General features: G+C 43.6%; 1 protein-coding gene across 1 annotated transcript in view; it reads left to right on the top strand.

Moving 5' to 3' along the window:
• ADAM28 (ADAM metallopeptidase domain 28) overlaps positions 1 to 13410 on the top strand; it is a 74891-nt gene that overhangs the window by 5600 nt on the left and 55881 nt on the right. Inside the window, exons 2-3 of the mRNA XM_082200303.1 lie at positions 7435 to 7541; positions 10155 to 10231. Coding sequence (XP_082056429.1) covers positions 7435 to 7541; positions 10155 to 10231 — 184 coding nt within the window. The remainder of the gene's footprint in view (positions 1 to 7434; positions 7542 to 10154; positions 10232 to 13410) is intronic.

The following is a 13410-nucleotide window of genomic DNA, read 5'->3' as shown; positions in this document are numbered from 1 at the left end:
CCATTTCTCAGCAGTTTTGCCCACCTCAAATTTGACTAATTTGAATTTGTTTACGGCCTAAATTGTAGGCTATGGCTTTTCATGTGCATGGCATGGGAACATAGGATACTGCACCTTATACTGAGTAGCATTCTTTTCCATCCAGCCTGCACCAACTGGCAATGCATTCCAGGACTTCTGACCTACCTGGAGATACCAGGGATTGAACCTAGGACTTTCTGCATGCAGAGCAGATGCTGTGCCACTGAGCTATGACCTTTCCTCCATGTGGAAATAGATAGTTTTTGCCATAGTCCAAATACAATTTAGTAGCAACTTTGCAATTTTGTGTCTATTTCAGCTTAGGGATAGAAGAGAAATTCAATTTGGTTCACATTTTAATGCAAATACTGTATATCTAATTTGCAGTTCTCAAAAATATGTAAACAGAAATGCAAACAGTCCTTCAAAATTTGCACTTCTCTGAGTTTTGCAATGCAGTTCTCCAATGGAAAAATGTGTATGTTAGGGGAAAGTGTGCACAAAAATGCACGTATTAATTGAAATGACATAATCAAATGCACTCTATTAGAGAAAATTGTTTGCAAAAATGTGTATATTAGGATAAATGCACACAAAAATGCTCACTTGGTCACTTTCTTAAAGATATAAAATAAATGGCAAACCGATGCAGAAATGTTGTTGGAATGTTGCAAACTGAATTTATGATTGGGATAGCAGAAACTGAGGAAGACTAAAATTGAAAATTTGGTCCATTCATACTACGGACTGTGGACTTATAATCATCTGGATAAGCTCCATCACTGATTTGTGTTGAACCATTTCTGGAGTCCACTTCTAGACAGGAAAAAAAGTATTTGGCAATCAGCATACAGAGGTACATTTTCAGGTTTAGGATGGGGTGGCGGAGGCAAGATTCACCACAAGAGATAGTTGTTTGCTTTCAGATAAATTTGATTTGAACATGCCCTCACTCCGCTGTAAGGCAGACTGCTGCCCTCCAGACTTCCTAAATCAGGGACGGGGAACCTGTGGCCCTCCAGATCTAGGAGGAGTACAGCTCTCAACATCCCTAACCATGCTGGCTAGGGTTGATGGGAGCTGGAAGGACCACAGGGGCCCCATCTCTCCCTAGATACCTTGTTGGTGTCTCAGGCAAACTTTGGATTTGGATTTACAATCCTTGGATTATGCATGTCCTCACTGGTGATTGTGGGTGGGTGGCAGGGCAGGGTGTATTCTAGACACAACAGGCTCTTGGCCTCTGAACAAGGTTGTTGACAGGTTGAACTGAATGGAAAAGTTTGCAAAGAACATGCTCTATAACATGAGAGTGAGTCATCACAATTTCCTCTCTAAGTCACCTGCTCCTTAGCTTTGCATCTTTATAAACCAATGCTTACTCATCCATAAGTCAGTCCTCACTCAACCTCTTTCTGCTGAGCCCACTTTCAACCCAAGCTGGAGGCAGAGGGATTTTCCTTTTCCTGGCCTCAGATAAGATGGAATTGCTGCTGGTCAGTGGGAAGGCCGATCCAGGATTAGGGAATATAAATTGTTCTTTATGGGGGGACAGCTGTGAAAAAGGTGAAGGCTATGCTAGGGACCATTAGGAAAGGAATTGAAAATAAAACTGAAAATATCACAATGCTGTTATGCAAATCTATGGTGTGACCACACTAGAAATACTGTATATTGTTTTGGACACTATGCCTCAAAAAAGATTTTGTAGAATTGGAAAAGGTTAAGAAAGCCGCAACAAAAATCAAGAGAATGGAGCAACTCCACTATGAGGAAAAGTTACAACATTTGGAGCTTCTTAGTTAAGAGAAAAGGCAAGTAACCAGATACATGACGCATAAAGTGGAGAAGTGGACAGGGAATAGTCCCTGCCCCTTGTCACTCATAATACAAGAATTCAGGGCCATCCAATGAAGCTGAATGTTGAAAGATTCAGGACAGACAAAAAAACCCACCCTTCTTCATAGGTAAACTATGGCATTTGCTCCCACAAGAAGCAGTGATGGTCACAGATTTGAATGAATTTAAAAGAGGAGTAGCCAAATTCATGGAGGATAAGTCTATCGGTGAATACTTGACACAATGACTATGTTCTACATCCACTGTCAAAATCAGTATGCCTCGGAGTGCCAGTTTCTGGGAATTACAGGTGTGGAGAACGCTGTTACGCTTGGGTCTTTCTTGTGGGCATCTGGTTGGCCACTGTGAGAACAGGATGCTAGACAAGATGCACCATAGGCCAGACCCATAAGGCTCTTCTTATGTTCTTATGGATGGGATTGCTCTCCCATTGAAATACCACATTCACAATTTGAGCTTGCCTCTTGATTTGACTTTGCTCAGGTAGCCGCAGTGTCCAGGAGTGCCTTTCTGTGGCTTTGACTAGCACGCCAGCTGTGCTCTCTCTTGGACAAAGCAGATCTGGCCACAGTTATGCATATCTTGGTCACACCCAGCTTAGATTACTGCAGTGCCCACTTTGTGGGGCCGCCTTTGAAATGGGTTTAGATTCTTCAGCTGATGCAAGATGCAATGGACAAGGCATTTGACTGTGGATTACTGGGGGGAGGCATATCACTCCAGTAAATTTCTGGGGACAATTCAGAGTGCTCCCCATGATTAAGAAAGCCCTCATGTTTTGGACCCTGACTATTGAAAGAACCATCTTCTCCCACATGGCCCTGCCTACCCACTGCATTCATCACTGAAGTCTTTGTTCTGCGTTTCTTTGCATTCAGATGGTCAGCTGAATGAGGCACTGGATGGCAAGTCCTCAGAGACTCACTGAGACTGTGGATCTCCTGACGTCAGGAAGCCAGAGGGCTTCCTCTTTTGTGGCCTTCAGCTGCAGTGTGAAGGCATTTCTGTTACTTCAGCTGTTTTTTCCTCCTTAGTAATATGAATGTTTTCAGTTGTATCAAGTTCTGCCTCTCTGTTCTGATATGTAGCTTATTTTCTAATATAATATATCTATATTGTGAAATAGATATATGTCTTACCTTAGACCACCTGTGATGGACAGCTGAGTCTGGTGATGCAGTGCCTCGGAATTCCACCAGAGGGCTGGAGCCTCTCTCTGATTGGCTACCAAGAGGGGTGGAGCCAATCAGCTGTGATGGACAGCTGAGTCTGGTGATGCAGTGCCTTGGAATTCCACCAGAGGGCTGGAGCCTCTCTCTGATTGGCTACCAAGAGGAGGTGGAGCCAGTGCTTTGGGAGGGAAAATAAAAGGAGCCATTTCTGAGATTCAGATGGGGAGGTGGATTAAGAGAGAGCAATTAAGTTTAAAGAACTGAAGTGAAATCACTGGAAATAAGTTGCGCATTTACCATGTATTCTAGAAACCTATAATATATTTAACTGAAGAGTAATAACTTAAAATAAACAACTGAAGTTTAAAAGAAGCTGTGTGTTTACCACTTTGTTTAGAAGCCTGTAATATCCACAAGATTTAGCATAATTATTAATAAGTTAACTGTTCCCTGAAAGACCTTTATCAACTGACACCACCTTTGTTTTATCAACTTTTATAAATCTTTTCTTATCTGGACAACTTCTCCCTGAGTCTCCAAGGATCTAAGTTCACCCTCACACAAAACCCAAAAGATAACCCATGGTGGTTATATATAGGAATCCATCACACCACTGCCAAGGCCTTTATGGCTGGAAAGGCAAAACTTGCATTTTTACAAGTGCCATATAATCTTTGCTGGGGTTTCATCCTTTCGTGTGGCACCAGCACACCTGGGAACTCTGCCTATTTACATCATGCATGTATCCTATTCAAAACTTTTTTTCAGCAAGGTTTTTCAGATATGTACTTTAGTTAGGTATACTAGGGTTTAATATTTTCTGATTTTATCTGCATATTATTTATAACTGTTTTATGTACACCACTTGAAGGTTTTTGTTTCTAATTAAGAGGTTTTTATATATATTTTCTGAATATAAATGAACACCAAAGTACATAAATGAAAAATTCTCTATCACTATCCTAGCACACAAGCGCACACACAGAGATAGGCAAATGCAGCAACAACTATGCAACAAATAGTAATTAAAAGTGGAGTGGCGTGTGACTAGTCCCTATGTAGACCCTCCTTCCCAAGCAGTGTGCTAATTTTGAAATGTTTGCATATGAGTGTGTATACTAGCCCTCCCAAACCAAGTATTCTCCAGATGTTTTTGGACACCAACTCCCATCAGTCACAACCAGCATCATCAATGGTCAGGAATGATGGGAGACGTAGTCCAGGAGCATCTGGAGGAGGCTGGTATTCATTCATGCTGTGAATGTCACAGAATGTTCAGAAGTATTTTTAATGCTGCAAGGGGAAGAATGAAAGGTGAAAGTCCATGCAGCTGCTGTGAGTTAAGTGGACAAGAATTCCATTACATGGATGCCACAATGGAGAAGGTTTTGTCCAAAGTATTGGCTGATTGAGCATGCAAAGTAATGTGTAGTGGTCCTTCATGTATAGTGATCTCAAGCTGTTCAGGCTTTCAATGTAATATTGGAACTCTGGCCCATAGGGCAAATTAGACCTGTTACAGGACCTAATTTGGCTTGCAATGTCATTTTCACCAAACCATCCCCACCTGCCCCACACAACTGACACCATATGTGGGGTCGGGCAGGTAAGGACATGGCTGCAGGAAAACAATCAAGGGCTTGAAGTGAACTTCTGGTTGTTCCTATGCAAGTGTGGCTTGCTGAAGGTAATCCCCTCTGTGATCAGGGAGTGCCCATCAGGAACTTTTCAATGCAATTAGCAGAGCTTGCTGTCAACAATCATAGGCTAATTGGTCCTAAGAGCAAACCATCTGGTGATTGACAGGTAGGCAACTGTTTCCACCTGGAAGCAGTTCTCCAACTCTAAAGTAGCACTTTCTGTTGGATTTGAAAATAAATTACAAGCTGATGAATCTAGTAAAATAAGGGAGGAGATGTCACATGATCTAAAAAAAAGCCCTGATCAAAACTTTTGTTGCTACTTTTCCCACCCACTAAGTGTTCAAATTCTTTTCAAAGATGATACTTGTTGAATATGGATCACCACCATCATCTTCAGTACTAATGGGATTTAGACTTCTTTGCTTTTTGAGACATTTTGACTCTTCTGTGTCTCATTGCTAGGAATATTCTATAGTCTAGATTTCCAAATTGACAAAAGATAAAACATTAAAGGGGGCTTTGTGTTCTAACCATAACCACTTTGTTTACTGGAACACAATGTTTTATTTTGCACTTGTGAAATGTTGCCCTTTCATCCTGGAGTGACACTTGTGAAATGATGTCCTTCCTTCCTAGGTTGAGATTGTTGTGATATGTGTATGCGTAAAAAGGTTATCACATCAAAGTTGCCTTGCACTGGCTTCCCGTTGCTGTAGATTGTCCTTTTCAAACAGCAATAACAGTAGCGTAATACTGTCAAGATCAACTGAAAGACATAAAGTAGGGAGGTAGCTTCCACAAAACTCTTCCACTGGCTGAATGGTAAATAAAACAAGGGGGAGGGAGAAGAGGAGAAGATGCTGGTCCGAGAACATGGCCTGAAAGAGCAGAAGGCCACAACCTTGCTGAAAAGTAAGCTGCCTGAAGCAAAGAGGTTGCAATGGAATGTTACACAAACGCTAGCAATGTGGAGCACGCTCCGTCATACTGAATGCAGTGGGATACTTAAGGGAGTGCAACAGGGGGTGCATGATGCACACAGTGCTCCGCTTCACCCCATCTGTCCCTGCCCAGCAGCTGCACTTGTCAGGTGGGTACTGCTGAGAGTATCATATGTCCCAGAGGTGCTCTTAGCTTGTATTAAAAACTGGGCTCTTATTGTTGCAGCTCCAGCTCTCTGGAATCAATTGCCAGTTGAAATTAGATAGCTAGCATCGTGATTTTTCAGCCCCTACTGAATACACACCCACCCAAACACACACACGTTTAAGAAGGCTTTCCCTGAGGTGTGAAGAAATTGTTTTATTGCTTTCAGAGTTTGTAAAGATGGTTTGAATGTTTTTAGAGTTTGCTGAAATCATAGAATCTTAGAATTGTTGGGTTGTCAGGGACCATGAGGGTAATCTAGTCCAGCCCCCTGCAATGCAGGAATCTTTCCCCCAATGTGGAGCTTGAACCCAGGATCCTGAGATCCAGAGTCTCATCCTTCTGACTGAGCTAACCTGATTGCATTGTTTTTAAGACTTGTGTGTTATTCTGTTTTTATCTTTCACATCGCTTGTATGGCTTTATGTTACAAAGTGGTCTATAAATTACTTGATGTTGATCAGAGGCGCCAAGTTGTGCCCAACATTGTGGGGGCCCGTTGTGCATGCGCAATGCACACCTGTGATGTAGTTTTAATTGCTTCTGATTGTGCATGGATTTTTGCTATACTCTTATTTTTAAAGGCACCATTTGTGTAGGTGTTTTCTCTGCTGTGATTATTTTGATAACGCTATACTGCATTTGATGCTTAAGACCCTTGTACAGTAGTCCAAATAAATGAAACTGAAATTGAAACAGAGAGTGGGAAGTGAAGCGGGGTTAGTCCAGAACACTTTAGTCTCTCAGTTTGCTTTTCACTGGCTCTCACTCAGCTGCTCACTGCCATCATGCAGCCCCAAATGGACTGTGCCCCCTGACAGAAAAGAAGGGTGTTTGTGTGCTCACACATTTTCTGCATGTACCTTGGGTGCAGGATTAGCTGAAATGAACAGACAGGCCCAAACAGCAAGTAGTCTCCTCCAGGCTACATCTTGCTAGCAGGTTGCAAAACTTATGGGTGGATCCTATGCATATTTCCTTGAAAGTAAGTCCCATTGTGTTCAAAGCAGCTTACTCTCAGGTAAGCATGTATAGAATTTTAGCTGTAGGTTTGTCACTGTTGGAGGCAGTGTGCCCCTGAATACAAGTTGCTAAGAATCACAACTGGGTATAGTGTTGTGCTCAGCTGGTAGGCCACTGTGAGCACAGAATGCTGGACTCAATGGGCCTGATCCTGAAGGGCTATTCTTATGTTCATTTGTTATGTTGCTGGGTTGTGGGTTTTTTGCTGGCTTCCTTCAAATGGCCAAACCGTTTCCTTCAGCAAGGGAGCAAGGGTGTGTGCATTTGTTATTATTAGCCACCACCTGTCAAAGGCTGTTAAATCAGCCATTTCAAGAAACAAACAAACAAAAGAAATTTGTATGGCGAGAAGGTTGTTTTATGTAGCTGGCCTTCATTTCAGTAGGAAATAGGGTCTATGCTGGACTGTTCACTTAAGTTACTATTATTATTTTATTATTTTTGATTGATATACAGCCCTTCATCTGAAGATCACAGGGCAGTTCACAACATGAATGACAATTAAATCATGTGTGGGAAAGGGAATTTCAGAATAAAGCAAACATTTCTCTCTTTCCTCCTCAATAAAGGGAACTCCCTGAAGGAACTTCCTGGAGTGAAGGACTACGAAGTAGTGTATCCACAAAAAATCCATGCATTGCACAAAAGAGATGTCGGAGGAAGCCAGAACCACAAGGTAAAAAAGAGCTGCCTGTTTGGTTGTGTACACACAACAATTCATGGTGCATTTGATGCATCAGACATGTACATGTTTTTTGTGCCTTTCACTTAGAATCATAGAATTGTTCAGTTGGAAAGGTTCCTGAGGGTCATCTAGTCCAACCCCCTGCAATGCAGAATTCTCAACTAAAGCACCAAAGACATGTACCTTCCAACCTCTGCTTGAAAACTTCCAATGAAGCTCCTTATGCAGTCACATCAGTTTCTTTAGATGCCTCCCACTTTTCATTCTTATTGGAATTGTCTGCATTTGTAGCTTCCATATTTAACCTTTAAGAAACTCCCATCCATCTTGAACTCCCTTCTTTTTGAGTTTTTGTGACCATGGGATCTCACCCAGTAGCTCCTAAAGCTTTTTGAAATCAGTCTTCTTAATGTCCAGAGTGCATGTCTCATCTTTCCCTTGCCTCTGTGTCATGAAACTCAAAAGGACAAGATCATTTCCTCCCAAGATTTCCAGTACTTCCACTTTGTCAGTCAGTTCCTCCCTGTTGGTGAGGTCCAGGTCCAAGATAGATGATCCCCTTGTTGCTTCTTCTGCTTTCTGGGAAACAAAGCAACTGAGGCAACACAATAGCATCCTTGTCCAAGCGGCAGACTGCATTCCGCCTTCCCTCCCCCCATTTAAATTTTATTTAACCAATCTATGGATTATGGGGTAAGGGGCAAAGTCCAACATAAAATCACATGTTACTCAAGTGTGGATGCACTGAAGTGCACCGTGGGGGTGGTTTTGTGGTTTTCTACATGTTTGGTGCCGTCTATCTCCACCCCTACATCCTTTTTCTCAGCACCTGACCACAATCTGGCCATTTTGTTTCCATCAGCGCAAAGGAAATGATGCATTGTCCATTTCCACTGGTTGCTGCTGAAGGCATGTTTACAGTATTATTTTATTTTTAGAACAGCTGCTTTGTGCAGGACTGCTCTTGTGCAAAACAGCTGCATTGATAATAGAAGTAAAATTGGCCTTTGCAGGTACAGGAGGGAGGGAGGGAGGGAGGGAGGGAGGGAGACACTTTCTCCAAACACCTCTCCAAGAGATAGTTATTCCCATCCAGACTTGACTATGTTTGCTTGTGTGGGAAACATGCTGCTTATGTTACTCTCCAGTGCACACCACAGCTTCCTGTGTTGGGGGAAGATAGTGTGGAGATCAGAAGCACTGATGTCTCTGCCTGGCTGGCCAGGGCCATGAGGTGGGGTGAAGCAGTCGTGACAGGCACTGGAAGCCAAAGATCTTGCTGGAAACCCCACTGGTAGCGGGATGCCCATGTGGGCAGCAACTCATTGGCTCTCCAGTGGTGGGACAGGGGCACCTTCCCATTTCACCACCCCTGTTTGTGGCCACAGAGCTAGCAGCCTGAAGAGTGCCTTTGCTAGGCGTAGCTCTGTAGCCATTGGGCTCAAACATGACACACAATTTTAAACTGCTTTTTTGCGAATCTGGAAAATCAAACAACATGTATTTCAAATATATATATATATATATATTTGCTTTCGTAGATTTTCACGGGTACAGGAATGCAGGTTTTGGTGTCTTCGGGTGTCTTCCCGTGTAAGAGTCGGGGTGTCTGTGCGACGTTTCGACGAGGTCTCACTCGTCATCTTCAGGCTGGTGCTTTCGGCTTCTTGTTACTGGAACAGAGCAGAATCTGGTGTTTGAGTTCCTATAAATACTGTTGAGGGGTGTGGTGTATAGGAACTTCCTCTCTGCCCAGAACGTTAGAGGCTATACACCACACCCCTCAACAGTATTTATAGGAACTCAAACACCAGATTCTGCTCTGTTCCAGTAACAAGAAGCCGAAAGCACCAGCCTGAAGATGACGAGTGAGACCTCGTCGAAACGTCGCACAGACACCCCGACTCTTACACGGGAAGACACCCGAAGACACCAAAACCTGCATATATATATATATATATATATATATATATATATATATATATATGTAATTTCAACATAACTTTTTATCAAAAAACATATCATCCTTAATTCCCCCCTCCCTATTTTTCCCTCCCCCTCCCCAAAACATAACCCCTCCCCCCCAGACTTCCCTCAGCTCCTCTCTCTAGTTTATCAACATACGTTATTTTCTGCATGTTACAAAACTGTACAGATCCTTAATTTAAATATCCAAACGTTATCAATAAAAAGTTTGTGAATGTTTATTCACACACACACACACACACACACACACACACACACATCATTTTGCTCATTGTGACACATGCTTGAAACTCTGGGTTTGGTCCATGTTCGCTACTGCACTAATCCAGGGACAAAAGCATTAAAAAAAAATTGTGTACAAATGGGCCTCAGGTTTACAGGTTGGGGAAGTAGCAATTGAGGTGGTAATTAGTAGTAATTGAAATTGTACCTTCCCGGATCTGAGGCCTTACTGTGGCCTTCAAGACGCAAATTAGTGACTTGGGACGAGGTCTTCAATTCAGCAGTATTTATTAGCAGTTGTTGTGATGCTATAGCAGTTTTCCTTTGTTTGCCTGTCCCCCGCAAAACCCCCCCACCTCTAATCAACAGCTGCTCATCCACACTTTTCAAATGCAGGCCAAGTATGAAGATGCTGCAGACTATGAAATGAGAGTGAACGGAGAGAAGGTGATCCTTCACCTCGAAAGAAACAAGTAAGTTAGAATAAGGTTACCAGACGTCCCCGGATTTACAAATCAGGCCCCATACAAAATCCACTGAAGCTGAAAAGTGTCCCCGGATTCATTGAAAAAAATCTGGTAACCTTAAGTTAGAACTGCAGTTTTCTTAACATATTCAAAGTGACAACATGGCAGAAAATAATGGAGGTTATAAGGAGCACATTCCTGTGGCAATATTCTTTCCCCACAGTTATTATGTTTGGGAGAGGCCTCAGTCACAGTCAGGGTTAAGTTAGACATTGGAAGAGATATGGAAATGCTTCTATAAGATACATAGAACCAGTGCCACTTCCGGTCTCTTTCTTTCTTTCTTTCTTTCTTTCTTTCTTTCTTTCTTTCTTTCTTTCACAACATATAGCAGCAACATGGAGGGGTGAATGTGTTCCCATATGACACAAAGCACATGCAAATTTTATGCAACAATGTGCTTTCTTTTGTGAACAGTTCAGAGTGCCCATAAAGTATACCTGCCCCCCAAATGCCTGCTGGGTTTGGGAAGTGCTGCTGCCACAACTGAAACACTGACCGGTTTCCTATGGAAGTCACCACTTGTTGGCTGCTGAAATTCTTGCAAAGAACACTGGACTGGTCATTGGTTTGATCCAGAAAAACATTTTTCATGTTTTTAAGACATAATGCATACTCTAGAGTAGTGAATGAAGGTCCTTTACTATAGTGGTTCGTACACTTGCTGGAAACAGGCAGTGGCAGAAGGACTCACATGTCCTCCCAGCAGCTGAATCTCTGATGCTTACTGGGAAGGAGAGGGAGAGGAGGGGAGCAGAAAGGCTGGCACAAGGCCGACCCACCAGCAGAGCCATAGGCTAGGTGATCTTGCGCCACTGGCAGAACCGTCCAGATTGCGCCCCCTAGCCCTGGACAAATTAGCTCTTCTTTCTGCCTCTTCTCCAACACCCCCTCCACCCATTCAATTCACCCTCTATTAAAAACCATTTATTATGAGGTAATAATCGATATTTTCCTGCCAACCTAGCAGTTCGAAAGCACGTCAAAGTGCAAGTAGATAAATAGGTACCGCTCCGGCGGGAAGGTAAACGGCGTTTCCGTGCGCTGCTCTGGTTTGCCAGAAGCGGCTTAGTCATGCTGGCCACATGACCCGGAAGCTGTATGCCGGCTCCCTCGGCCAGTAAAGCGAGATGAGCGCCGCAACCCCAGAGTCGGTCACAACTGGACCTAATGGTCAGGGGTCTCTTTACCTTTGATAATTGATATTTATATTTATGGACATATTTTTAAGCTGATTTTGCGCCCTCCCCCCATTGCCTGTGCCCCTCGCCACCCCCTAGCTACGGCCCTGCCCACCAGCCAGGACCACAATGCTCAACAGCGCATTTGCACCACACCTCCCCCCATCGCAACGCTCCCTCTCTCTTTCCTGGTAAACATACCTGTAGGTGACCCAGCTGCTGGGAAGTTAGGTAAGCACCCCCAGTGCCCCAGGCCATGCATTCCTGGCAGTGGTAGCTGTTGCCCATTGGGACTGGTAGAGCAGAAGGCAGAGCAGCTAACAACAGGGGGAGCCAGAGCGAATGACAGGCGGAATCAACTAATTCTGGGTTTGTTCCCATCCTCCTTCCTGTTGTATTCTCCTAGGGCAACCCTGTGACAAAGGAGGAAGGTGCCAGTCAGGGCCACTCCATGAACTGGCTGTAAATGAGGAATTTGGCAAGTGAGAGCTTGGTGGGGCAGCGCCCCATTTGTCCTACTGGGCCAGCCTGCAGTGATGTCTGGAAACAGTTAAACAAAACATGCCCCCAAAGAAGTATTCTGAAACAAGACTACCCCAAAATAAATATTTCCAAACACCTGGAGTTTCTTCCGCACCACTCTCTTACTAGTGGTGTGTTCCCAAGTTTTGTGGTCTTTTGCTAATTATGCCTTAAGGTTCCAAGATTTCTTCCTGCTTTATGCATTTAAAATATGGATGGATCATGGGGATTCCACTTTTAAAAAAAATAAAATAAAAAGGTAGACTGTGCGAGTCTCTCTAGAGCGCAGAACCATCCAATGGAGCCAAACGGTGGAAGATTCAGAACTAAGTGCTTATTCACACAGTGCTTAACAATTGAACTCACAGCTGCAAAATGTACTGGTGCCAGCCACCTGGGACAGTTTTAAAAGGACTAGATAGGCCTTTGGTCTGCTTGAGCTGACAGCCTCTTATTTTTTAAAATTCCTTTTCGCTTTTAATTTGTTTTTAATTTTTTAGGATTTTATTGTTTTGTTTTTCAATTGTAAGCCACTGTGATGTATCTTTATGTCACAGTGGTATATAATTTTTTAAAATAAAAATGTTCTTTTGACTTAGTTCCAACACACCAACGCCCTCTACCTCACTTAGCGTGGCTAGGATTTAAAACTGCACATGTGGCCTTGTTATGCATGCATGCATGCATGTGTTGCGTGTCGAGGTCCCCAGGGCCACCCCAAATAACTCACACATCACACCAAAATTTTAGTTTAAGGTCTTGGCATAATTTTGGCCACAACTTTATTAAAATACAAATTTGTGAGTGGTTGCGTAGGCATTGGTTGCGACTATCTGCCCCCACCATGGGGGACAGACTGACATTCCGCACGATGCGAAAGTCAGAATGGGGGAATACACTTGGGGGTTACGCGGAGCAGGGAACCTGCCCTCACCCCAAATGCAACCAGCAGCTCATTGCTATGGCCCGAGCCCCCTTGACAGAGTGGACAAGCAAGAGTTAGCCCCCGATTCCTTTAACGGAATCCCTTGCAGCAGCAGCATTAGAGGGGCAGGCATAACCAATCCATGCCTCTCAACCAACCAAACCATAAACCAATGCCTAACCGCGAACTTTACAAGTTGTGACGATTTGCTACGCAGTAGGCAAAAACCAAATGGCCCCAGCCAATCTGCCAGATGGACAAAATTCCTACCAGGCCCCCGCTCCAAAGCAGACGACCCCATGACAGGCATAGCAAGGTCAAAACGAACAACCCTATTCTAGAGAGGGAGGGACGGGCAATCCGATGCACGGGCGAAAAGAGGAAGCCCTAGCCTCGTGCAAGGAGTTTTAGCATTTCTGGCTGTCAATCAACAAATGGCAACATTAACTTCATCCCAACAACAAGGGAAGCCCAATCGGATCAGTGGCCAACGATCA

This window comes from Podarcis vaucheri (assembly GCF_965113315.1).
Source record: "Podarcis vaucheri genome assembly, chromosome: 15".
Classification (NCBI taxonomy): Eukaryota; Metazoa; Chordata; class Lepidosauria; order Squamata; family Lacertidae; genus Podarcis; species Podarcis vaucheri.
This window is presented reverse-complemented; position numbering and strand designations above follow the sequence as displayed.